This window comes from Callithrix jacchus, chromosome 18, assembly GCF_049354715.1.
Source record: "Callithrix jacchus isolate 240 chromosome 18, calJac240_pri, whole genome shotgun sequence".
Lineage (NCBI taxonomy): Eukaryota > Metazoa > Chordata > Mammalia > Primates > Cebidae > Callithrix > Callithrix jacchus.
In genome coordinates, this window is record NC_133519.1 from 10,834,854 (window position 1) to 10,861,608 (window position 26,755).

Genomic DNA, 26,755 nt, shown 5'->3' on the forward strand with positions numbered 1-26,755 from the left:
ATGGTACAACATAGGTGAACCACATATTATATGATTCTCTTTATATGACATCTTCAGAATAGGCAAATCCATAGAGACAGAAAGTAGATTCGTGGTTGCCAGAGTTTAAGGGAGGGAGGAATGGAAAATAACTGCTATTTTTTGAGTGATGAAATTTTTCTAGAGTTAGATAGTGATGATAGTTTAATTATTAAAAACCATTGAATTACATATTTTTTATTTTTGAGACAGGGTCTCACTCTGTCACCCTAGCTGTAGGGGTTTGATCACAGCTTACTGCAGCCTCAGCCTCTCCTAGCTCAGATGATCCTCCCACCTCAGCCCTCTGGGTAGCTGGGACTATAGGCGCACACCACCACACCCGCTAATTTTTGTTATTGTTCTTGAGACAGGGTCTCACTCTGTCGTCCATGCTGGAGTGCAGTAGTGCAGTCTCAGCTCACTGCAACCTCCACCTCCTGAGGTCAAGCAATTCTCCTGCCTGAGCCTCCCGAGTAGCTGGGATTACAGGCACCTGCCATCACACCCGGCTAATTTTTTATTTTTAGTAGAGACGGGGTTTCACGATTTTGACCAGGCTAGTCTGGAACTCCTGACCTCAGGTGATCCGCCTGCCTTGGCCTCCCAAAGCTCTGGGATTATAGGGGTGAGCCACCATGCCCAACCTTTTTTTTTTTTTTGTAAAAACAGGGTTTTGCTGTGTTGCTCAGGCTTAAACTATACATTTTTGTTTATTATTATTATTATTATTATTTTTTTTTTGAGACAGAGTTTTGCTCTTGTTACCCAGGCTGGAGTGCAATGGCGCAATCTTGGCTCACTCAACCTCCGCCTCCTGGGTTCAGGCAATTCTCTTGCCTCAGCCTCCCGAGTAGCTGGGATTACAGGCATGCACCACCGTGCCCAGCTAATTTTTTGTATTTTTAGTAGAGACAGGGTTTCACCATGTTGACCAGGATGGTCTCGATATCTTGACCTCGTGATCTACCCACTTCGGCCTCCCAAAGTGCTAGGATTACAGGCGTGAGCCACCGCGCCCGGCCCTATTATTATTTTTTGAGACTGAATCTTGCTTTGACAACCATGCTGGAGTACAGTGGCGCAATCTTGGCTTATTGCAGCCTATGCCTCCGGAGTTCCAGCGATTTTCCTGCCTCAGCCTCCTGAGTAGCTGAGATTATAGGTGCACACCACAACGCCCAGCTAATTTTGGTGTTTTTAGTAAAGATGGGGTTTCACCATTTTGGCCAGGCTGGTCTGGAACTCCTGACCTCAGGTGATCTGCCTACCTTGGCCTCCCAAAGTGCTGGGATAACAGGTGTGAGCTATCATGCCTGGCCTAATTTTTTTTTTTTAAGAGACAGGGTCTTGGGAGGCCAAGGTGGGGGATCACAAGGTCAAGAGTATGAGACCAGCCTGGCCAACATAGTAAAACCCTGTCTGTACTAAAAATACAAAAATTACACGGACATAGTGGTGCGCGCCTGTAATCCCAGCTACTCGGGAGGCTGATTCAGGAGAATCGCTTGAACCTGGGAGGCAGAGGTTGTGGTAAGCTGATGTTGTGCCACTGTACTCCAACCTGGGCAACAGAGCGAGACTCCATCTCAAAAAAAAAGAGAGAGAGAGACGGGATCTTGCTGTGTTGCCCAAGCTAGTCATGAACTCCTGGCCTCAAGTAATCCCCCCAGCTAAGCCTTCCAAGTAGCTGGGATTGCAGGTGTGAGGCACCACACCTAGCCATTTATTTTGTGTCTTTCCAAACCCTTTCAGTACTTTATATTTGTATGTATACCTATATCAAGATAATTTTCAGTTATTATTGATAATGCTCCCATAATAATGCTTTTAAGTAAGTTTTTGATTTATCAGAAATTTCTATGTGTAAGTCTCTTATACTCATTAGAGTTCTTCTCATCTATAGGTGATGCTGGGAACAGAACTCCAAAAGACCAGAAGGTAAGTTAGGATGGTAAGGGAAGGGTGAGAGATAAGATTGTGAAAATAGGAGAAATTTTTGGACTGACCATTTAGTTAGTCTAGCTGTCGACATCTAATCATTCACCCTGTAATCAGCCCCTTGTGCTGCAGTCCTCTAACAGACGTTGTAAGAATTCAAAAAGAAGTTACCAAGAAATTCATTCACTAGAAAGGAGTATTGTATGAAAGTGTAGTTTAGCAGTGTTTGCTAGGTAAATTGAGCAAGAAAAACTTCCTAATGTTGAAACATTGATTTTTGAACTAGGTTTGTAAGCAAAGGCAGCTTTGGGCCAGCTGCAGTGGTTCACGCCTGTAATCTCAGAACTTTGGGAGGCTGAGGCGGGTGGATCACTTGAGGTCAGGAGTTTGAGACCAGCCTGGCCAACATGGTGAAACCCCGTCTCCACTAAAAAAATAGAAAAAGTACCTGGGTGTGGTGGTGCGCACATGTAATTCTAACTACTTGGGTGGCTGAGACAGGAGAATAGCTGGAACCCAGGAGGCAGAGGTTGCAATGAGCCAAGATTGTGCCACTGCACTCCAACCTGGGCGACAGATCAAGACTCCGTCTCATAAATAAATAAATAAATAAAGCCGGGCACGGTGGCTCACGCCTATAATCCCAGCACTTTGGGAGGCTGAGGTGGGTGAATCACAAGGTCAAGAGACTATCCTGGCCAATATGGTGAAACCCTGTCTCTATTTAAAAAAGAAAACAAAACGTTGTACACACTGGCTCACACCTATAATCCCGGCACTTTGGGAGGCTGAAGAGGGCAGATCACCTGAGGTCAGGAGTTCAAGACCAGCCTGACCAATATGGAGAAACCCCGTCTCTACCAAATATACAAAATTAGCCTGGCATGGTGGCATATGCCTATAATCCCAGCTACTCAGGGGGACTGAGATAGGAGTATCACTTGAACGCAGGAGGCAGAGGTTGTGGTGAGCCAAGGTTGTGCCATTGCACTCCAGCCTGGGTAACAAGAGCGAAACTGTGTCTCAAAAAAAAAAAAAAAAAAAAAAACAGGGCAGCTTTGCTGGACAAAGTAACCATAAGCTTCCAAACAACTCTTATTCAACTCATTCCATTTTTTTTTTTAAATGCAAGTTGTGTTTTATTCTGAAGTTATTTTAACCCATGTTACTTGTTTCCTCATCCCCTTTTCTTTAGCTCCGTGAAGCTATGGCTGCCTTAAGAAAGTCAGCTCAAGATGTTCAGAAGTTCATGGATGCTGTTAACAAGAAGAGTAGTTCCCAGGATCTGCATAAAGGTTAGGGTCAAAAAATACCTGGGTACAGATGGGAGGTGAATTTTTATAGAGATCTTAAGTCTTGTGTCTGCTGATTGTTTGTGACCTGCCAGACTCATTATCCTTAGTAGTTATGAAATCCCAATTACACTGATGGTGATCTGCCAGTCTGTGATGGTTTTATTTCAATACCTCTTTAGTGTCCTACGTTTAGGCTGTTTCCACCCTCATGACTACTTCTTCCAGGTGGAGATTAGGGAGAAGAGAGTAACTCAGACTCTTGTTACAAAGAGGTTTGAGGCCAGTGTGGTGGCTCGCTCACATCTGTAATTCCAGCAGCTTTGGGAGGCTGAGGCAGGAGGATCACTTGAGGCCTAGCATCAAAGACTAGCCTGGGCAACATAGTGAAACCCCATTTCTACAGAAAAATGTTTAAAAATTCTCCAGGTGGATAGTGTCAGAAAAAAATAAAGCACATAAAATAAAAATTTTTTAATTAGCTTGAGCTGGGCATGGTGGCTCACGCCTGTAATCCAAACACTTTGTAGGCCAAGGTGGGCGGATCACCTGAGGTCAGGAGTTCAAGACTAGCATGACCAACATGGTGAAACCCCATCTTAAAAAAAATGAAAAAAAAAAATTAGCTTGGCATGATGGTGCACACGTGTAATCTCAGCTTCTCAGGAGGCTGAGGTGGGAGAATTGCTTGAGCTCAGGAGTTTGAAGCTGCAGTGAGCTGTAATTGTGCCACTGCACTTCAGCCTGGGAACAGAGCAAGAACCTGTCTTAAAAAAAAAAAAAAATTGAGGAAAGCTTTGTAGATTAGGGCTATTCATAGATATCCTACAGGAAAATGATTTGTAAATGCTACTTAGCATTTAAGAGTTACTGTTGGCTGGGCGCGGTGGCTCACACTTGTAATCCCAGCACTTAGGGAAGCCAAGGCCGGTGGATCACAAGGTCAAGAGATCGAGACCATCCTGGTCAACATGGTGAAACCCTGTCTCTACTAAAAATACAAAAATGAGCTGGGCATGGTGGTGCACGCCTGTAGTCCCAGCTACTCGGGAGGCTAAGGCAGGAGAATTGCTGGAACCCAGGAGGCAGAGGTTGCAGTGAGTGGAGATCGCATCTTTGCACTCCAGCCTGGGTAACAAGAGCGAAACTCTGTCTCAAAAAAAAAAAAAAAAGAGTTACTGTTGCTGTTAATAAAGAGTTGGAAACATTTATTTGGTAAAGTGAAATACTGTTTTTTTTCTTGTTTTTATTTTGTTTTTGTTTTTGTTTTTTTTTGAGAGAGAGTTTTGTTCTGTCAGTTTGGAGTGGGGTAGCACGATCATGACTCACTGTAGCCTCTAATTCCTGGGTTCCAGTGATCCTCCTGCCTCAGCCTCCTCAGTAGCTAGGACTACAAATTCGTGCCACCTCACTAGCTAATTAAAAAAAAATTTTTTTGTAGAAATGGGATCTCACTTTGTTTCTCAGATTGGTCAACACTCCTGACCGCAAGCCATCCTTTCACCTCAGCCTCCTAAAGTGGTGGAATAACAGATGTCATCCGCTCCTGGCCCTGGGATATTCTTGAGTTACACGTGGACTTCATTTATTTCAGTTTTTCCTGTTAGTATAAACAATGGAGTTGTCTGTGCATTGTATTTCTGCCTTTGGCCAAGAGAGCTACAAAAGTGGCTAGGTACAAAAAATTACCCCATCATCCCTGATTACCTTGCTACCCTCTTTACCTTCCCATTCTCTACCCAGTCTGTATCATAACTCTTTAGAATAACGTTTTTCCTTCTGTAGGAACCTTGAGTCCGATGTCTGGAGAACTAAGCAAAGATGGTGACCTGATAGTCAGCATGCGAATTCTGGGCAAGAAGAGAACTAAGACATGGCACAAAGGCACCCTTATTGCCATCCAGACAGTTGGTATGTGCAGGCTTGGAGAAACCACTCATTAAAGGCAACCGGCCCCCTCCACTGCTGATTGTTTCTTTTCCATGTAACCTTCCATTTGTCTCTCACATAGCAGCCAGGATTTATACAGAAACTGGCAGTTTTAAAAAATATTTATCTTTCCCTTTTACTCAGGGCCAGGGAAGAAGTACAAGGTGAAATTTGACAACAAAGGAAAGAGTCTACTGTCGGGGAACCATATTGCCTATGATTACCACCCTCCTGCTGACAAGCTGTTTGTGGGCAGTCGGGTGGTCGCCAAATACAAAGATGGGAATCAGGTCTGGCTCTATGCTGGCATTGTAGCTGAGACACCAAACGTCAAAAACAAGCTCAGGTACCTGGACAGAGGACTGTAAAGGGGTAGAGACTGGGAGCACAGCACCTGCCTTATTTGTGCCATAGACCAGATCTCACAATTAGCTTTTGTGTTCTTGGTCCCTAATGGACTGAAACCCTTACTCTTTCTTGACCACAGGAGTCATGTGGGTGATTCTTTCTCCCTCTTCTTCTTTTTTTTTTTTTTTTCCTTTTCTTTCCTCAAAGAGAAAACAGGAAGAGAATAATCAAGAGTGATTAATAGTCAGGGGAATAGGGGATTCACATAGAAGAAAGAAATGGAGACTAAATGGTTAGCAGTAGCATAGGAATCTGATAGAGGAAAAATAATATGTTTTTTTTGGCTGAGTGCAGTGTCTCATGCCTGTAATCCTAGCACTTTGGGAGGCCAAGGCGAGTGGATCCACTTGAGGTCAGGAGTTCAAGATCAGCCTGGCCAACTGGTGAAGCCCTGTCTCTACTAAAAATACAAAAATTAGCCAGGTGTCATGGCATGTGTCTGTAATCCCAGCAACTCAGGAGGCTGAGGCAGAATAATCGCTTGAACCCTGGAGGCAGAGGTTGCAGTAAGCCAAGATTGCACCGCTGCCCTCCAGGCTGGGTGACAGAAGGAGACTCCGTCTCAAAATATACATATATGTGTTTTTTGAAAAAGTAGGGATGTGTTGTTTAAGGGAGAACTCCTAACTCCCAGAGTGGAAAGAAAGAAAAAACAGGAAGAAAGTGGTAGACTGGAATGTCTTCCCTGGAGTACATCCTGTTGTGATCCAGAGAAGTAGAAGCTATGATAAAATAATTTCTGTGGATCATGTTAGATATAAACCCCAGGTCTTTGTACTGTCACTCTTTCCCTACAGGTTTCTCATTTTCTTTGATGATGGCTATGCTTCCTATGTCACACAGTCTGAACTGTATCCCATTTGCCGGCCACGTGAGTGTCCCTCCCTTCTCCCTTGGCTCAGTTTTCTCCTCTACCTTATATTTCTTTTTACGACCTCCAGTTCAAAAGCCCTGGTGTTTTTGGTACTTCAGTCTCAAAGAGCATAAGTTTGGTTGATGTCCTTTGGGAGATACAGTTTTATCGGTCTTTGTAGCCAAAAAGTGAGACACTAGAAGATCATGAATGACCTTGAGTAGACTGCTCACGTTATAGACGTGCTTCAGTTTCATTTCTAAGTGAGTTAGGTTGGAAAAGGTGTTACTTCTTTCCTAGTGTCATGCTGCGCCTAACACTTGTATAAATGTGTAGTCTGCATAATGCTTTCCACAGAAGTTCTGTTAGATGGAACATGATTGTGTCCTCTATATTTGTTACCCTGGCTTGGGAGCAGACTCCTGCAGAAGCAATCATTTTTAACAACAGAAGAATCATCTAACAGTGCTGTGTTGACACATAACATGGCAGTAAACACATTCTGAGTCTCTTAAAAACCTGATAGAGAATGAGAAAGGAGGACTAATTTTTTCATTTCATGATGCCATCTGATCCTTTTAAATTTACCACTAGACTTAGCAACAAGTGAGCAAGAATTTCCTCTTGAATTTTCCAAAGGAGAGACATCCATTTATATAAAATAAGTGAATCCCCTATATTGTACATTACTTATTTATTACTCAATTTGTAAGTATGTGCAATTCGTGCATTACGTGTATTAGTTAGGTGGTCTTGGCTTTGCTTCCCTTGAGGTTCTGATTTTACTTTTTCTCTCCTTTTCAACTTGAAAAATGTCAAACGTCTCCTTGCCAGGCCTTTTCCCTATCAAGACATGCCCTACCTGTCCTCTCAGTTCTACTTCTTCCTTGAAACAGTGAAAAAGACTTGGGAGGACATAGAAGACATCTCCTGTCGTGACTTCATAGAGGAGTATGTCACTGCCTACCCCAACCGCCCCATGGTACTGCTCAAGAGTGGCCAGCTTATCAAGACTGAGTGGGAAGGCACATGGTGGAAGTCCCGAGTTGAGGAGGTGGATGGCAGCCTAGTCAGGATCCTCTTCCTGGTACTGTTCTTTCCTAGAATTTTGGAGGCAGAGGTTGGTGGGAGAGACTTAGGAGGCAGTAATGAGGATATTTTTATAGCTATTCCATAGCCTTCCTCTTTCTTATCCTCCTATGTGTTCTGGTTATGGTCAAATTTTACTTTGTCCTTTTTGTTGTCCCTCTGTGGGTCATTGTTGAAAATAAATTCTTGGCCGGGTGCGGTGGCTCACGCCTGTAATCCCACAACTTTGGGAGGCCAAGGCGAGTAGGTCATGAGATCAGGAGTTTGATACTAGCCTGACCAACATGGTGAAACCCAATCTCTACCCAAAATGCAAAAAAATTAGCCGGTCATGGTGGCATGCACCTGTAATCCCAGCTACTTGGGAGGCTGAGGCAGGGGACTTGCTTGATCCAGGGAGGTGGGGGTTGCAGTGAACAGAGATCACACCACTGTACTCCAGCCTGGGTAATGGAGCAAGACCATGTCTCAAAGAAAATAAAAAATACAAAATAAATTCTCTGGCCAGGCATGGTGGCTCATGCCTATAATCCCAGCACTTTGGGAGGCTGAAGCGGGCAGAACACCTGAGTTAAAGAGTTCGAGACCAGCCTGGCCAACATGGCGAAACCCTGTCTCTACTAAACATAAAAAAATTACTTGGTATGGTGGCAAGTGCCTGTAATCCCAGCTGCTCAGGAGGCTAAGGCCAGAGAATTGTTTGAACATAGGAGGTGGAGGCTGCAGTGAGCCGAGGTCATGCCATTGCACTCCAGCCTAGGCAACAAGAGTGAAACTCCGTCTCAAAAAAAAAAGAAATAGAAATTTCATATTAATCTGAATGGTTTTGATTTTTTTTTCTCTCTAGGAGCATTCACATTGTGTAGTAACAGAAAAGGCAGCCAATCCATTTTTCCAGGGTTGAGGTTTTAATAGGATACTGGTACAAAGAAGAGGGATCTAGGAGTCTTGATTATCTTTCAAGGTTCAGTTTAACTCTTAGATCTTTTGTACTCATCCTTTTCTCCCTTGTCTCTCCCTTCTTAGAATTACATTTCTTTCTTTATTATTTTTTTAATTTTAAAAAAATATTTTTTAATACTACTTCTTGTAGAACAGGGCTGCCCAAAGTAGCCAGAAGAAATGAGAAATTATATTTCTTCTCGGTGTTCTCAGCCCTTTACTCCTAAGGCCTTATGATCTTATGCTTTTAGTTTGTTGTATTTTTGTTTTGTTTTATTTTTTTTGAAAACACCGTTTTCAGACGGAGTTTTGCTCTTGTTGCCCAGCCTGAAGTGCAATGGCATGATCTCTGCTCACTGCAACCTCTACCTCCTGGGTTCTCCTGCCTCAGCCTCCCTAATAGCTGGGATTACAGGTGACCGCCATCATGCCCAGCTAATTTGTTGTATTTTTAGTAGAAACGGGGTTTCACCATTTGGCCAGGCTGGTCCTGAACTCCTAACCTCAAGTGATCTACCCACCTCGGCCTCCCAAAGTGCTGAGATTACAGGTGTGAGCCATGGTGCTCAGCCTGTTTTTTGTTGTTGTTGTTGGTTGTTTGTTGATTTTTTTTTTTAAAGACAGAGTCTCACTCTGTCACCAAGGCTGGAGTACAGTGGTACAGTCACGGCTCACTGCAGCCTTAAATTCCAGGGTTCAAGTGGACCTCCCATGTCAGCCTCCCAAGTAGCTGGGACTACAAGTGCAGGCCACCACACCTGGCTGATTTTTGTATTTTTAGTAGAGATGGGTTTCACCATGTTGCTCAGGCTGGTCTTGAACTCCTGAGCTCAAGCAATCTGTCTGCCATGTCCTCCCAACTTACCAGGATTATAGGTGTGAGCCATTGTGCCCAGCTATTCTAGTTTTTATACTCAGTATAGACATCTGTTGCTCCTGTAGTTCCTTAAACAAGGAGTATATATTTTTCACTGTGTTCCTGATACCCTTCTTGGAGCCTGGCACATAAGTTTATTGAGTAGATAAGGAATTTAAGGCTCATCAGGGAGATTTCCCAGAGGTGACACATGGTATATATCCTCTATACAGGACAGGATAAATTCTAGCCTGTAAGCTATTTCCCTTCATTCTTCGCTCCTAATTCCTCAGGATGACAAAAGATGTGAGTGGATCTATCGAGGCTCTACACGGCTGGAGCCCATGTTCAGCATGAAAACATCCTCAGCCTCTGCACTGGAGAAGAAGCAAGGAGGACAGCTCAGGACACGTCCAAACATGGGTATGTCCTGAAAGATACCTGGGGGAGGGAAGAAACAGGGCCAACCAGCAAAGATTATATACGATGGCTGTCCTTCATTTACCACAATGACGCTGCTTACTCGTTGGAAACAGGATATGTGCCGAGTTGTTTCCATAGTGGTGATTGATTTGTCCTGCTGCTTCCCCATGGTGTGGCTCCGATTTGTTCTAAACAACCACATAAAAATCAAACAATTGGTTTTAGGTTAGGGTGGTAGTAGCTACCCTCTGTTGTCCATGTGAGAATTGTCAGCTCTGTGTGTTATCTATGGTTGGTTTTCTTTTTCTTTTTCTTTTTTTAAATAAACAGAGACTGGGTTATGTTTATTTGCTATGTTGCCCAGGCTGGTCTTGAACTCCTGGGCTCAAGTTGTCTGCCTGCCTCAGCTCCCCAGAGTGCTGGGATTACAAGCATAAGCTACCACATCAAGCATTTAGTCAGTTTTCTTTAAAACCCAGATCTGACCAAGCACAGTGGGTCACACCTACAATCCCAACACTTTCAGAGGCTGAGACAGGTGGTTTGCTTCAGCTCAGGAATTCAAGACCAGCCTAGGGAACATGGTGAAACCCCCTTTCTACAAAAAAAAAAAAAAAAACACAAAAATTAGCTGGGTATGGTGGCATTAACCTGTAGTCCAAGCTACTCGAGAAGTTGAGGCAGAAGGGTCAGTTGAACCGAGGAGGTCAAAGCTGCAGTGAGCTATGGTCATGCCACTGCACTCCTGCCTGGGTGACAGGACGAGCCTCTGTCTCAAAAACTAAAAACAGATTTGTTTTTGATTTTTAATATTACCATCATACTTTCAGGTTGATTTTTTTTTTTTTCTGCCAAAATTAGTTGGTTAAAGAATGTTTCTGAAAATATTCCCCCAAAGTATAACATAATTAATCAGGTAAATTATCTGAGATAGGAAGATATAAAGTCCTGTCTAAGGCTCGGCATGGTGCATGGTGGCTCATGTCTGTAATCTCAGCACTTTGGGAGGCTGAGGTGGGAGGATGGTTTGGGGCCAGGAGTTGGAGACCAGGCTAGGCAACATAGCAAGACCTTATCTCTACAAAAAAAAAAAAACAGAAAAACAAAAACAAGCTGAGTGTGGTGGTGTCAACCTGTACTATTAGCTACTCTGGAGTCTGAGGCAGGACGATCACTTGAAGCTCAGGATTTCAAGGTTACAGTGAGCTAAGGTCATACCACTGCACTCCAGCCTGAGTAACAAAGTGGAACACTGTCTATAAAAAAAGGAAAAAAGTGGCTGCTCTGCCTTTGCCTGTGGAATAGCTATTCTTTTTATTTATTTTTTTTTGAAATGGAGTCTGACTGTCACCCAGACTGGAGTGCAGTGTCATGGTCTCAGCTCACTGCAGCCTCTGCCTCCTGGGTTCAAGCAATTCTCCTGCCTCAGCCCCCCAATTAACTGGGATAACAGGCACCCCCTACCATGCCAAGCTAATTTTTGTGTTTTTAGTAGAGGCAGAGTTTTACCATGTTGGCCAGCCTGATCTCAAACTCCTGACCTCAGGTGATCTGCCTGCCTAGGCCTCCCAAAGTGCTGGGATTAAAGGCATGAGCCACCGCGCCCGGCCACTATTCTTTTACTTTCTTAATAAACTTGCTTTCACTTCAAAAGAAAAAAGAAGGAAAAAAAAAAAACAATATATTCTGGCATCCATACCAGTTAATAATAGGAACTGAGAGTCTTAGCACTTACTTCAAATGGTGCCTTTTTCTTTCTTTCTTTCTTTTTTTTTTTTTTTTTGGAGACAGTCTTACTCTGTCACCCAGGCTGGAGTGCACTGACACGATCTCAGCTCACTCCAGCCTCCACCTCCCAGTTCATTTGATTCTCCTATGCCTCCCCAGCAGCTGGAATTACAGATGTGCACCACCATGCTTAATTCTTATATTTTTAGTAGAGATGGGGTTTCACCATGTTGGCCAGGCTGGTCTCGAACTCATAACCTCAAGCAACCCGCCCCCGCTTGGCTTCCCAAAGCAAGGGATTACAGGTGTGAGTCACCGCATCCAGTCATTGCTGCTCTTTTATATTGTATAAGTTAAGGATCAGATGTGTAACTGAAAGCATCATAGCTGTCATCTTCTCAGTGGTCAATTTCCTTTTTCCAATAGGTGCTGTGAGGAGCAAAGGCCCTGTTGTCCAATACACACAGGATCTGACTGGTACTGGAACCCAGTTCAAGCCAGTGGAACCCCCACAGCCTACAGCTCCACCTGCCCCACCTTTCCCACCTGCTCCACCTCTGTCCCCCCAAGCAGGTGACAGTGAGTGAGTGTTAGTCTTTCTTTTTTCTTCAGTTTCTTTGATATTATGTTTTCCACATCCCTTACTATATGCTCTCTCTAATCTCCTAGAAGTTTGGAAAGCCAGCTTGCCCAGTCACGGAAACAGGTAGCCAAAAAGAGCACATCCTTCCGACCAGGATCTGTGGGCTCTGGTCATTCCTCCCCTACCTCTCCTGCACTCAGTGAAAATGTCTCTGGTGGCAAACCTGGGATCAACCAGACATACAGGTGAGAAAACCTGAGGCTTTCTGTAGGCAGGATGGCAATGAGTGGTCACCGTGTAGGGGGAAGGTTCCTTGGTTCTGAGTGGCTTAGTTTAAGATGGTGAGGAGTTTGGACTTAGTTCAGATTGTGATGAGTTTGTACTTGAAAAGGAAGCTTTACCCATAGAAGTTTCTAATAAATAGAAAGTAAGAATAATTGAATTAGAAGCTGGGTGCTTGGGCTGGGCACAGTGGCTCACACCTATAATCCCAGCACTTTGGGAGGCCAAGGCAGGCAGATCACCTGAGATCAGGAGATTGACATCATCCTGGCCAACATGGTGAAACCCCGTTGCTACTAAATTACAAAAATTAGCTGGGTGTGGTGGCACGTGCCTGTAATCACAGCTGCTCAGAAGACTGAGGCAGGAAAATCACTTGAACCAAGGAGTCGGAGGTTGCAGTGAGCTGAGATGGCACCACTGCACTCCAACCTGGTGACAGAACAAGATGCTGTCTCAAAAAAAAAAGGCTGGGTGCTTGGAAATATGGTATCATCAGAAAGCCGTTTATGAAAACTTCTTATTGAACTTGGTGCCATCATTGCTAAAATAGAAGGGAAATACCACAGCTTCTTTCCTTTAATTCTGGGAGTAGTTAGTAAGGACATTTCTAGAACACACAGCAGACAAAAAAAACATTGGTAGAAGACTGGACTCTACTTCCATAATTCACAGCCAAATACATTTTACTGTTGAAATAGAGATGTTATCAGTCAGTGAAGAATAACCAGGGACTTTCATTGTCCAGGTTTGGTAGGGCAAGGGAAAATCTTATTTGAATCATCTTTAGCTTCAGGAGCACAGCTGTTTGAAAGATGAAAGAAATGGCTTAACTAGCTGGAGGGTTAATTAGACAACAGAGGTCCTGTTGCCTTCTGATCTGATTGCTTGCATCTCATTTGCAGATCACCTTTAGGCTCCACAGCCTCTGCCCCAGCACCCTCAGCACCCCCAGCACCCCCAGCCCCTCCAGCACCCCCAGCCTTCCATGGCATGCTGGAGCGGGCCCCAGCAGAGCCCTCCTACCGTGCTCCCATGGAGAAGCTTTTCTACTTACCTCATGTCTGCAGCTATACCTGTCTGTCTCGAATCAGACCTATGAGGAATGAGCAGTACCGGGGCAAGAACCCTCTGCTGGTCCCATTACTATATGACTTTCGGCGGATGACGGCCCGGCGTCGAGTTAACCGCAAGATGGGCTTTCATGTTATCTATAAGACACCTTGTGGTCTGTGCCTTCGGACAATGCAGGAGATCGAACGCTACCTTTTTGAGACTGGCTGTGACTTCCTCTTCCTGGAGATGTTCTGTTTGGATCCATACGTTCTTGTGGACCGCAAGTTTCAGCCCTATAAGCCTTTTTACTATATCTTAGACATCACCTATGGGAAGGAAGATGTTCCCCTATCCTGTGTTAACGAAATTGACACAACCCCTCCACCCCAGGTGGCCTACAGCAAGGAACGTATCCCGGGCAAGGGTGTTTTCATTAACACAGGCCCTGAATTTCTGGTTGGCTGTGACTGCAAGGATGGGTGTCGGGACAAGTGAGTTGTTGGGGAATTACTGCCCCGCCTCCAACTTTGTTATGGTTGCCTTTCTTTTCGCCTCTTCCTTTGCCTTGTATCTGTACTGCTTTCCCCATCTCCCTTTACCTCCTCCCTCACCTGGAACTCCTGCTCTCAGGCCTCCCATGAAAGCTATGAGGTAGGGAGGCTGGAGACTGACAGGGCCACACTGAGCAACACTGCATGGGTGTGTATGGTGTTACTTTGTTCTCTGATCCCCCGCTCCTTTCCTTTATTTCCCTCTGTCACATAGGTCCAAGTGTGCCTGCCATCAGCTAACTATCCAGGCTACAGCCTGTACCCCAGGAGGCCAAATCAACCCTAACTCTGGCTACCAGTACAAGAGATTAGAAGAGTGTCTGCCCACAGGGTAAGTAGTCAAGGGATGGCAGAATACCTCAGAGAGACTGAGGAGCATGGTCTTGTTTTTCTGTGCTTATAGAAATCATCAGAAATCTAAAAATTAGAACCAAAAATAAAATACCAGAAGAGGCATTTTATTCATTAGATCTTATTTCCTGACTTCCAAAATGCATTTCTTTCTTGGGCTTTCCTTGAAATGAAGACATAGAATGATTGAATAGTATATAGCAATTTTCTGTTGCAAAAATAAGACTATTTTAATTTCATAACTATATGAATGTCCTGACAGATTGTGATTTACTCTTGTAAGTGAAATGTGTTCAGAGAGAAGTAAGCAGAGACTGATCATGTAGGGCTTTGTAAACCAGAATGAGAAAAGTTAGAATCAGGCCAGCACAGTGGCTCATGCCTGTAATCCCAGCTACTTAGGAGGCTGAGTCAGGAGAATCGCTTGAACCCAGGAAGCAGAGGTTGCAGCGAGCCGAGATTGCACTACTGCACTCCAGCCTGAGTGACAAGAGCGAGACTGTCTCAAAAAAAAGAAAAGTTAGAATCAGATTCATGGTGGTCTTTGAGGATTTTAGGCAGCCAAGTGATGTGACTTACCTTTTTCAGATTACTCTGGCTTTTTTGTAGAGCATAAGTCTTAAGATGGCAAAAGTAGAATTTGGAAGACCAATTAGGAGATTATTATAGGAGTATAGCAGAGAGAGAGGTGGTCGTGTCTGTGGCTTGCACTACAATGGAGGTGGCAGTAGAGGTAAGAAGGATAGATTTGGGATGCATTAATAGGTAGAGTTATAGAACTTGGCACATTGTGGAATGGGGGGAAGAAGCAGAATCAAGGACAGTTCCTAAGTTTTTGGCTTGAGCAATCTAAGTGGTTGTTGGTGCCCTTTACTGAGATGGAAGACCAAAGGAGTAGTAGGTCTGAGTGAAATTCAGTTTTTGTTTCGGCCATGTTAAGTTTGAAATGCCTTCAGGCAATCTAAATAGAAATGTCAGGAAGGCACTGGGATTTCTGAAGAGAAGCATAAGGGTTAGACATAAAGATTTAGGAATCATCAGCACAGGAATAATATTTAAAGCCTGAATGAGTTCACCTAGAAACAATGTTGATAATAGAGAACGTGGTTCAGGAGTAAGCCCTGGGCGCCCCAAAGCTGAGCAGAGGAGGTGGAGCCAGCATGAGGCTGAGGACAGCTACTGAGGAGGGTAAGGCTGAAGGATTATGTGAGGCCAGGAGTTTGAGACCAGCCTGGGCAACATAACAAGACCCTGTGTCTAAAAAAAAATTGTTGGGGCTGGGTGCAGTGGCTCACATCTGTAATCCCAGCAGTTTGGGAGGCTAAGGCGGGTGGATCCCTTGAGGTCAGTAGTTTGAGATCAGCTTGGCCAACATGGTGAAAACCTATCTCTACTAAAAATACAAAAATTAGCCGGGCATGGTGGCGAGCACCTGGAATCTCAGCTACTTGGGAGGCTGAGACAGGAGAATCACTTGAACCTGGAAGGTGGAAGTTGCAGTGAGCTGAGATTGCACCATTGCACTCTAGCCTGGGCAAGAAAAGTGAAACTCCATCTCAGTAAGAAAAAAAAAAATTGTTGGCCGGGCACGGTGGCTCACACCTGTAATCCCAGCAGTTCTAGAGGCCAAGGTAGGTGGATCACCTGAGGTCAGGAGATCAAGACCAGCCTGGCCAACATGGCAAAACCCCATCTGTACTAAAAATACAACAGTTAGGAATGATCTTACACGCCTATAATCCTAGCTACTCAAGAGGCTGAAGCAGGAGAATCACTTGAACCCGAGAGGCAGAGGTTGCAGTGAGCCGAGATTGTGCCACTGCACTCCAGTCTGGGCAACAGAGTGAGACTCTGTCTCAAAAAAAAACAAATAAATAATTACAAAAAATTTTTAAGTGTTTTTTAAAAATTAGCAGGGCATGGTGGTGCATGCCTGTAGTCCCAGCTACTTGAGAGGCTGAGGCAGAAAGATCACTTGAGCCCAGTAGTTCAAGGCTGCAGTGAGCTATGATCACCCCACTACACTGCAGCCTCCTCTTCTTTTAGAGACAATCTAAATAGATTGTCTCTAAAAGCTTGTTCCATTATAAGGCTTGTCTCTAAAAAAAGAGGAGGACAACAAAAAAGTGGGTTATAGCGTGGTAAATTGTTATATATAAATATGTGAACTAGATAATTAACAGCGTCAGTGAAATGATTCAGAAAGTGTCCCGTAATTGAAGGGGTTGTTTTTCTGAATTGAAAGGGCCAATTAGGTTTCACCGTAATGGATGAAGATAGATTCCCATTAAGAGACATTATCATAAAATGTCAGAACACTGAGGGGAAAAATTCCTAAAAGCTTCTAAAGAATAGAAATAGAACACGTTAAAAAAATAGACTTGAAATGACTTCAGCCTTTCCTGAAAGTAACACTAGACGCTAGATAGCAATTGAGACATCTATTCAGAATTCTAAGGGAAAATTATGTCCAACCTGGAATTTTAAACTTGAGCAGACTATCAATTAGGTATTAAGGTAGGCTAAAGACATTTTTTAAGACATGCAGTACCCCAGTGTTTTTCATCATTCCCCTTCTCAGAAAGTTTCTGGAAATGTTTGCAAAAGTGAGAGGGGAAGCCAGGAAAGTGGAAGGCAGATGACAGTGCAGTGAAAGAGGCTTCCAGGCTGACAGCTGTGGTAGGCATAGAGAAGAGCCAGTGCAAGAGCGGGTCAGATGCTGCAGGAGCACCTTCTTCCGAAAACTGTTTTAACAGAAAACCTCAGGTGCTGGATACCTTCAGGGGAGATCAGAGGATGAATTTGTGCTGATTACATTGGAAAACTAAACAAAGGAATAGACAGTTGTTTAGTTGCATTGCTAATCATGTATGTTTTAATTATTAACAAAAATTTGAATCTAATAGTGTTTAGATTTGATAATGAGTGTTCATGATAATCTTTTTTTACATGTTCTAGATGTTTCATAACAGTATTTTCAAAAAACCACAAATAGTCACTCCCCTGCTTAAAATTCTGCAATATTTTTCCATTGATGTTTGGATTTTATTCTAACCCTAACCCTAGGTTATAAAATACCGTACTTATCTGGCCCTTTCCTATCTCCCTCCAAAGTTGTTCCAGCCACACTGATATGTTTTCAGTTCCTGGACCCAGTTCAGCCAGTGTTTTCCATCCTGCCTCTGGAGACTTGCACATGCTCTGCCCTCCTCTTGGCATCTTTCCATTTTTCTTTGTGTGGCTATCTTCTTTGACCTTGAGCTTTCAGCTTTAAACTCACCTCCTCAGAGAGACCTTCCCTGACCACTTTAAAACTAGGTCATTTTACTCCCTTATTTCTCTCATTGAGCACCATGTTTGTGTTCTTTATAGCATTTATGACAACTTCATTTACTTGTTTTTCTTCTCTCTTTTCCATTATAAGCTCCTTCTTGAGGGCAGGCTCTTTGTCTTGCTCACCATTGTATCACCAGTTTACCCATTGCCTGGCACATAGTAACCCCTTAGGCTAGGCACAGCAGTTTACGCCTATAATCCCAGTACTTTGGGAGGCCAAGGCAGGCAGATCATGGGAGTTTGAGGACCATCCTGGCCAACATGGTGAAACCTCGCCTCTACTAAAAAAAATTAGCCAGGCATGGTGGCACACGCCTGTAGTCCCAGCTACTCAGGAGGCTGAGGCAGCAGAATCACTTCAACCTGGGAGGTGGAAGTTGCAGTGAGCCAAGATAGCACCACTGCACTTCAGCCTGGGCAACAGAACAAGACTCCATCTCAAAAAAAAAAAAAGGAAAAGGAAAAGCTAGACACGATGGCTCACACCTGTAATTCCAGCACTTTGGGAAGCCATAGTGAGAGGATGGCTTGAGCCCAGTAGTTCCAGACTTGCCTGGGCAATGTGATGAGAGACCTCCTCTCTACAAAAAGAAAAAATTAAATTAGCTGGGCATGGTGACATGCAGCTGTGGTCCCAGCTACTTAAGAGACTGAGGCAGGAGGATCAGTTGAGCTCAGGAGGTCAAGGTGGGTGGATCACCTGAGGTCTGGAGTTTGAGACCAGCCTGGCCAACATGATGAAACCCTGTCTCTATTATAAAAATTAGCCAGGTATAGTGGCATGTACCTGTAAACCCAGCTACTCGGGAGGCTGAGGCAGGAAAATCACTTAAACCCAGGAGGCAGAAGTTGGGCAAAAAAGCAAGACCTTGTTTCAAAAAGAAAAAAGACCACCACCTGTATTAGGGCTGCTTTAAGGATAGAATATAAAAATGTATATATAAGGCATTCACACAATGCCAAACAAAGCACATGCTTAGTAACTAGAAGCTGCTCTAGTTACAGAGCATCTTTATCTGGAGGGATATGACTAAAGTCATGAACAACTAAGCTGTTGTCATCTCTGCAAAAGTAAATTTATCCCATTGATTTTACATATGAAGAAAATAAGTAAAATTCTAACACTGAGCAAAGCAAATGCAGCAAAAACATTGATACCCGAAACAATTCGTTTTCTTAATATAACTATTATTTTCCTTTACTGTTGGTATGTACTAGATCCCTCTGACTTATGGTTCAAAAATAATTTTTTTTTTTTTTTCATTTTTAGAGATGGGGTGATCTTGCTCTGTCATTCAGGCTGGAGTGCAATGGTATGATCATAGCTCCCTGCAACCTCGAACTCCTGGGCTCAAGTGATCCTCTCACCTCAGCCTCCTAAGTAGCTGGAATTATAGGCATGAGCCACTGAGCCTAGCCCAAATTCTTAAATGAGATAAAATATGAGCTCCCTGAGGGTAGAAATTACAATTTTTTTTTTTTTTTTTTTTTTGAGATAGAATCTTGCTCTGTCACCCAGGCTGGAGTGCAATGGTGTGATCTCGGCTCACTGCAACCTCCACCTCCTGGATTCAAGTGATTCTCCTGCCTTAATAGCTGGGATTACAGGAACACACCACCATGCCTGGCTAATTTTTGTATTTTTGGTAGAGACAGGGTTTTACCATGTTGATCAGGGTCGTCTCGAGCTATTGACCTCAGGATCCGCCTGCCTCGGCCTCCCAAAGTGCTGGGATTACAGGCGTGAGCCACTCTGCCCGGCCTAATTTTTTGTAATTTTAGTAGATGTGGTTTCACAGTGTTAGCCAGGATGGTCTCAATCTCCTAACCTTGTGATCCACCTACCTCGGCCTCCCAAAGTCCTTGGATTACAGACATGAGCCACTGCACCTGACATGACCTTTTCCATTGTTAATATTTCCAGTGTTAGCGGTGTTTATTAAATGTTGACTGAATGAAAGAATGAAGATCAACTTTACCATGAACATTTGTCACAGTTCCTCCTATCCCATTATTTCCTTTCAGTATCTGTTTTGTTGGCTTCTGTTTTCCTCACATTTATTCATTTATGTATTTATGTTTTTATTTATTGCTGTAAGAAATCTCACCTGGAATTTCTCACGTCTTTATTTTGTGCATCTATTTCTACAAATTGACGGTCTATATAGTGCTTATTTTAATGGCTCTAATCTGTATTCCCATTATAGTTTGCTTAGCTTTTCTCCAGGTGTTAGGCATTTTGGCATTCACTTTTGTAAGCTGTATTGCTATAAACATCTTTATGAATCTTTCTCGCCCTCTAAATTTTTTCCTTGGGCTATATTTCCAAATGAATCAAAGAGCATAGATAGTTCAATAGATTCACTCACTTAGATCATAACCTAACTTTTAATCTTTATCCACAACACATTAAAAATGATGATAGCTTAAGAATTAGACGTTTTATGGATCTCTTGTGCTCTAGTGATCATATCATGATTGATTTTATTCTAACATCCTCCCAGAGTATATGAGTGTAACAAACGCTGCAATTGTGACCCAAACATGTGCACAAACCGGTTGGTACAACATGGACTGCAAGTTCGGCTACAGCTGTTCAAGACACAGAACAAGGGCTGGGGTATCCGCTGCTTGGATGACATTGCCAAGGGCTCTTTTGTCTGTATTTATGCAGGTTGGTGATAAAATATAAGGGTTGGGACATGAGATTGGGACATGGTAGGGAATTGAACCAGAGACAAATTCAACGTAAGAAGAAAGGTGCTTGACATGTGAACTGGAGTAAGAGGCAGCCAGGGACTTCTGCAGAGAACATGATGAGTGGTGTACCTGTCTAGCTAGACCAGAGAGGGACACAAGTGTTTCACAATGAAGAGAATGAAAAGGGATGAAATTTTGGACATGGTGATGTTTCAGAGGACAGACATGATTGTACAGTCGAGTGTATTATTTTCTCCCACATCACTCCATCCAGAGATCTTAGCACAGCCGAGTACTCTCTTGAGGAAGAAATGGAAAGATAGAAAGGGCAAGATTTAAAACAACAGTAAGCTTCTCCATACTTTCATAGTTAAGATACAAAGGGAGCTATTATCAAAAAGAAACATTGGGCTGGGTGTGGCATCTCACCCCTGTAATCCCAACACTTTGGAAGGCCAAGGTGGGTGGATCACCTGAGGTCAGGAGTTCAAGACCAGCCTGGCCAACATGGTGAAACCCGTCTCTACTAAAAATATAAAAATTAGCCAGACAACATTGGTGGGTGCCTGTAATCCCACCCAGGTACTTGGGAGGCTAGAGGCAGACATTGCAGTTGAGCCACGATCATGCCACTGCAGTCCAGCCTGGGCAATAAAAGTGAAACTCCCTCTCAAAAACAAAAAGAAACGAGAGGCCGGCCATGGGGACCTATTAGAAGAAGGGTCATTCCATCAATACTCACTCTACCAGCATACAGAGTCAAAAAGCCTTCATTAGTCTTGAAGGATGAATGGCTATCAGAGTCAGCAAAACCACCTTCACTGACACTATTGCAGCTCAACCATGAAGGTGGTTTTGCTGACTGATAGCCATTCATCCTTCAAGACTAATGAAGGCTTTTTGACTCTGTATGCTGGTAGAGTGAGTATTGATGGAATGACCCTTCTTCTAATAGGTCCCCATGGCTGGGCACGGTGGCTCACGCCTGCAATCCCAACACTATGGGAGGCTGAGGCGGGCAGAACACCTGAGGTCAGGAGTTCGAGACCAACCTAGCCAACATGGTGAAACCCTATGTCTACTAAAAATACAAAAAAAATTAGCCAGGCACGGCAGCACACACCTGTGACACCAGCTACTCAGGGGGCTGAAGCAGGCAATTGCTTGCGGGAGGGGGAGGTTGCAGTGAGCCGAGATCATGCCACTGTACTCCAGCCTGGGTGACAGAGCAAGACTCCATCTTAAAAAAAAAAAGAACACTAATAGGTTTCCATAACCCTAGAAGGCCTTTAATTCTCTTCATTCTCAGGCAAAATCCTGACAGATGACTTTGCAGACAAAGAGGGTCTGGAAATGGGTGATGAGTACTTTGCAAATCTGGATCATATCGAGAGTGTGGAGAACTTCAAAGAAGGATATGAGAGTGATGCCCCCTGTTCCTCTGACAGCAGTGGTGTAGACTTGAAGGACCAGGAAGATGGCAACAGCGGTACAGAGGACCCTGAAGAGTCTAACGACGATAGCTCAGATGATAACTTCTGTAAGGATGAGGACTTCAGCACCAGTTCAGTATGGCGGAGCTATGCTACCCGGAGGCAGACCCGGGGCCAGAAAGAGAACGGACTCTCTGAGACAGTTTCCAAGGACTCCCGCCCCCCAGATCTTGGACCCCCACATATTCCTGTTCCTCCCTCAATCCCTATAGGTGGCTGTAATCCACCTTCCTCTGAAGAGACACCCAAGAACAAGGTGGCCTCATGGTTGAGCTGCAATAGTGTCAGTGAAGGTGGTTTTGCTGACTCTGATAGCCATTCATCCTTCAAGACCAATGAAGGTGGGGACGGCCGGGCTGGGGGAAGCCGAATGGAGGCTGAGAAGGCCTCCACCTCAGGACTGGGCATCAAGGATGAGGGCGACATCAAGCAGGCCAAGAAAGAGGTAAGCAGGGGCAGAAAACTTTTGAGAGCACTGGCTTTTAGCTCTGGTGCAGTAACAATGCAATCTCACCATGAGTCTTTGCATGTAGATTATTCTACTTGATGGATATTTCTGTGGCCGCCTCATTATCTCTCCCGCTAACTAGCACATTCCTAATGTTTGTTTAAAGAACCAAATTATTGGGTAGGCACAGTGGCTCACACCTGTTATCCCAGCACTTTGGGAGGCTGAGGCTAGTGGATCACTTGAGGTCAGGAGTTTGAGACCAGCCTGGTCAACATGGTGAAACCCTGTCTCTACTAAAAATACAAAATTAGCCAGGCGTGGTGGCACGTGTGTGTAATCCCAGCTACTTGGGAGGCCAAGGCAGAAGAATCGCTTGAACCTGGGGAGGGCGGAGATTGCAGTAAGGTGAGATCACACCATTACACTCCAGCCTGGGCGACAGAACGAGACCCTGTCTCAAAAAAAGAAAAGTTATTTTAAATCCACTTGCCTGGTGGTAGAGCATGGATGAGTATCTGATTAATTCCAAAATGAAGGATTTGTAAGTGATTTTTTTAAATGTTAAATACTGTTTCAAGTTATTCACATCACTGTTTGCTTCTGCTAAAGCAGAGAAACAAGAATTGATTTTAAGTTCCTTTTTGATGATGATGTTGCTTTCCATGTTACAGATGGGAAACTGTCCCTGGTTGGTGTAGTCTTGCTCATGGTGTTTTCTGTGAGCATTAAGCCCCATCACTGGAAAGGCTTAAAGGCTCCAGCCAGGGAGTGTAGTGCGGATTGCTGTCAAGTTGCAGAGTGGTTTACCTGCCCCACTTTACCTGTCACTGGCTGATGTTATCATTGGTAGTCATTTGAAGTCTAGTTATTGGTTTTGCTCTCTTAGGCTGTGAAAGCATTTAACCCTTCACTTGTTCTTTTCCAGGACCCTGACGACCGAAACAAGATGTCAGTGTAAGTGCTTTTTTTTTTTTTTTTTTTTTTGAGACAGAGTCTTGCTTTGTTACCCAGGCTGGAATGCAGTGGTGCAATCTCAGCTCACTGCAGCCTCCCTCTCCCAGGCTCAAGAGATCGCCCACCTCCACCTCCCGAGTAGCTAGGACTACAGGCATATAATTACCAGGCCTGGCTAGTTTTTATGTTTTTTTTTTGTTTTTTTTTTTTTGTAGAGACTGGGTTTCACCATGTTTCCCAGACTGGTCTCGAACCCCTGGGCTCAAGCAATGCTCCCAAAGGGGATCCTCAGCCTCCCAAAGTGCTGGGGTTACAGGCATGAGCCACCATGCCCAGCCCAGTGCCTGGCTTTCTGACCTGTCTCCAAATCTGCCTTCTCTCAAACCTAGTTTAGAAGCCTAAGAAACAGCCAGTAACCTGTTGGCCTCTCATTCCTTCCCCTCCCATCAGAGTTACTGAAAGCTCTCGAAATTATGGTTACAATCCTTCTCCCGTGAAACCTGAAGGACTTCGCCGCCCACCTAGTAAGACTAGTATGCATCAAAGCCGACGACTCCTGGCTTCTGCTCAGTCCAACCCTGATGTGAGTGACCTTCTGAAGCTTAGTCTAATAAAGGAACATGGGGCATTCTCACCTCATCAAGTCCTTCACTATAATTACTGTTAGGTCTTCTGCTTCTTTAGCCTTGACTTCCTGCCTTACTTCCTTTCATCCAGCATCTAATCTTCCTCTTGCCACTGCCCCTTCCTGCTAAAACATGGGTAACAGCAAAGACTTGAAGGGGTCCTTCCCATTTACTTCTCTTCCTGCTTCTTACCCTCCTGCTTCCCCAGGATGTCCTGACACTGTCCAGCAGCACAGAAAGTGAGGGGGAAAGTGGGACCAGCCGAAAGCCCACTGCTGGTCAGACTTCAGCTACGGCGGTTGACAGTGATGATATCCAGACCATCTCCTCTGGCTCTGAAGGGGATGACTTTGAGGACAAGAAGAACATGACTGGTAGCCTGGAAAAATTTGGGGAGTGGTGGGAAGAAATAGTAAGAAAGTTGGGGGCTGGGCATGGTGGCTCACGCCTATAATCCCAGCACTTTGGGAGGCCAAGGCGGGTGGATCACGAGGTAAAGAGATCGAGACCATTCTGGTCAACATGGTGAAACCCCGTCTCTACTAAAAAATACAAAAATTAGCTGGGCATGGTGGCACGTGCCTGTAATCCCAGCTACTCGGGAGGCTGAGGCAGGAGAATTGCTTGAACCCAGGAGGCGGAGGTTGCGGTGAGCTGAGATCGCGCCATTGCACTCCAGCCTGGGTAACAAGAGCGTAACTCCGTCTCAAAAAAATAATAAAATAAAAAAAGAAAGTTGAGATAGAGCATTTTTTAAGGCAGCTAAAGAAGTAGGGGGAAAAAATTAGATCTTAAGAATGACAGCATCTCTGGGAGGGCTTTCTGACTCCATGCTCAACTATTAATGTTGTTTGACACATCCTCTCCTTTCCAGTTTGCTACTCTTTTCCCTTAGCTCCTTTATCTAGCAGATCTAATTCTGTTTGAAAAGAACAGCCACTTAGGATCTTTGTCCAAGTTCCAGCTTGCTGGTGTTTCTCAGCTGCCATGTTGGGAGAGAAATAGGGGTAGAATGTCCATTCATGAGTTGGGATGGGTCCTGACCCCATTCTTCCTCCCTTCCAGGTCCAATGAAGCGTCAAGTGGCAGTAAAATCCACCCGAGGCTTTGCTCTTAAATCAACCCATGGGATTGCAATTAAATCAACCAACATGGCTTCTGTGGACAAGGGGGAGAGTGCACCTGTTCGTAAGAACACACGCCAATTCTACGATGGCGAGGAGTCCTGCTACATCATTGATGCCAAGCTGGAAGGCAATCTGGGACGCTACCTCAACGTGAGACCCCACTCCCCACCTCTAGATGCTGGATTAGCCCATGTTCCTCAAATTTCTTTTAACATACTCTATAAGCCCACCTTTTATTGTTATAAACTCGATCTCAAAGGATCTTAAAGAGGTAGCTTTCTTTCAAAGCATCTGTTATAATGGGGAGGGTCAAATGGTATTTTTTTTTTTTTTTTTTTTGAGGTGGAGTCTCGCTCTGTAACCCAGGTTGGAGTACAGTGATGTGATCTCGGCTCACTGCAACTTCCGCCTCCTGGGCCCTGGTTCAAGCAGTTCTCCTACCTTAGCCTCCCAAGTAGCTGAGACTACAGGCATTAGCCACCATGCCCAGCTAATTTTTGTATTTTTTAGTAGAAACGGGGTTTCACCATGTTGGCCAGGCTGGTCTTGAACTCCTGACCTCGTGATCCGCCCACCTCGGCCTCCCAAAGTGCTGGGATTACAGGTGTGAGCCACCGCTCCCAGCCAGATGGCATCATTCTTCTTCCAGCTCTCAGCCTGCAAAGCCAGATTCAGTTTCCCTTTTTTTTTTTAATCCTGTCCTTAAACCTACAGCACAGCTGCAGCCCCAACCTGTTTGTCCAGAATGTCTTCGTGGATACGCATGATCTTCGCTTCCCCTGGGTGGCCTTCTTTGCCAGCAAGTAAGGAGTCAGGAAAGGGGATGACTGGGAGGGGCAAGGACCACTGAAGTTCTAAGGGCCCCTCCTCCATTCACAATCCAACTCCACCTACATATTCAGTAACCCCAAGTGCTGAATATCTTTCAGATATTCAGATAAAAAGTAAGTTTATCTGCTGTCTTTGCCACACACCATCCTTTTCTTTCTCTTCAGAAGAATCCGGGCCGGGACAGAACTTACTTGGGACTACAACTACGAGGTGGGCAGTGTGGAAGGCAAGGAGCTGCTCTGTTGCTGTGGGGCCATTGAATGCAGAGGACGTCTTCTTTAGAGGACAGCCTTCTTCCCAAACCTTGAACTGTCTTTTCCTCAGGAACTGGGTCTTCCTGTTTGTTGAACCCTGACCCGAAGTCTCTGGTCTAGCTATGCCCCCTAGCTCCTAGTAGATAGAAATGGGGGTTCTGGACCAGATAATACCTTCCAGTGTGGTGCTAGCAGGCAAGATCCCTCCTCCACCTCCAAAGGACCTAAAGGGTGGGGGAGAGATCACCACTCTAACCCAGGCCTGACATCCCTCCCATCCATTTGTGCAAGTGTTCATGCTTCTGACAGACTTTATTCTTGGAATGGAGGCTGTGTATCTACTATCTTGTTTATATTATTTCTTGAAAATCTTTTAACAGTATGATAAAATTTAAGATTGTGATTTCGTTTTTCTCTCTCTCAGCCCGATATTCCCAATTCTGGACCTTTCAGTGAGATACTACCCCTGTTCTCCCCTGAGGGCTGCTGTCATTAATCTACCTGTCCACCTTTGCTTTTTCCATGGGAATTTTTTTAGATGGAGTTCTTGCTCTGTTGCCCAGGCTGGAGTGCAGTGGCACTATCTTGGCTCACTGTAGCCTCCACCTCCTGAGTTCAAATAATTCTACCTCAGCCTCCCAAGTAGCTGGGGCTACAGGCGCCCACCACATCACTCAGCTA

At 44.5% G+C, this 26,755-nt stretch overlaps 1 protein-coding gene across 19 annotated transcripts in view; it reads left to right on the forward strand.

Annotated features, from left to right (window-relative positions):
* SETDB1 (SET domain bifurcated histone lysine methyltransferase 1) overlaps positions 1–26,477 on the forward strand; it is a 37,755-nt gene extending 11,278 nt beyond the window's left edge. For 4 of the 19 annotated variants that reach the window (XM_054247389.2, XM_054247391.2, XM_054247390.2 and 1 more), the window contains exons 4-22: positions 1,925–1,959; positions 3,155–3,254; positions 5,037–5,162; positions 5,325–5,526; positions 6,386–6,459; positions 7,293–7,528; positions 9,622–9,751; positions 11,906–12,062; positions 12,149–12,307; positions 13,250–13,891; positions 14,166–14,282; positions 20,143–20,312; positions 21,648–22,276; positions 23,208–23,236; positions 23,687–23,819; positions 24,071–24,236; positions 24,928–25,139; positions 25,704–25,792; positions 25,985–26,477. In XM_054247389.2, coding sequence (XP_054103364.1) covers positions 1,925–1,959; positions 3,155–3,254; positions 5,037–5,162; positions 5,325–5,526; positions 6,386–6,459; positions 7,293–7,528; positions 9,622–9,751; positions 11,906–12,062; positions 12,149–12,307; positions 13,250–13,891; positions 14,166–14,282; positions 20,143–20,312; positions 21,648–22,276; positions 23,208–23,236; positions 23,687–23,819; positions 24,071–24,236; positions 24,928–25,139; positions 25,704–25,792; positions 25,985–26,102 — 3,524 coding nt within the window. In that variant the 3' untranslated portion in view covers positions 26,103–26,477. Of the gene's footprint in view, positions 1–1,924; positions 1,960–3,154; positions 3,255–5,036; positions 5,163–5,324; positions 5,527–6,385; positions 6,460–7,292; positions 7,529–9,621; positions 9,752–11,905; positions 12,063–12,148; positions 12,308–13,249; positions 13,892–14,165; positions 14,283–18,908; positions 19,929–20,142; positions 20,313–21,647; positions 22,277–23,207; positions 23,237–23,686; positions 23,820–24,070; positions 24,237–24,927; positions 25,140–25,703; positions 25,793–25,984 lie in introns of those variants that run through there. The other 15 variants (XM_017966248.3, XM_008984307.3, XM_008984308.4 and 12 more) reach the window with 6 other exon arrangements.
* Positions 26,478–26,755: the final 278 nt, after the last annotated feature.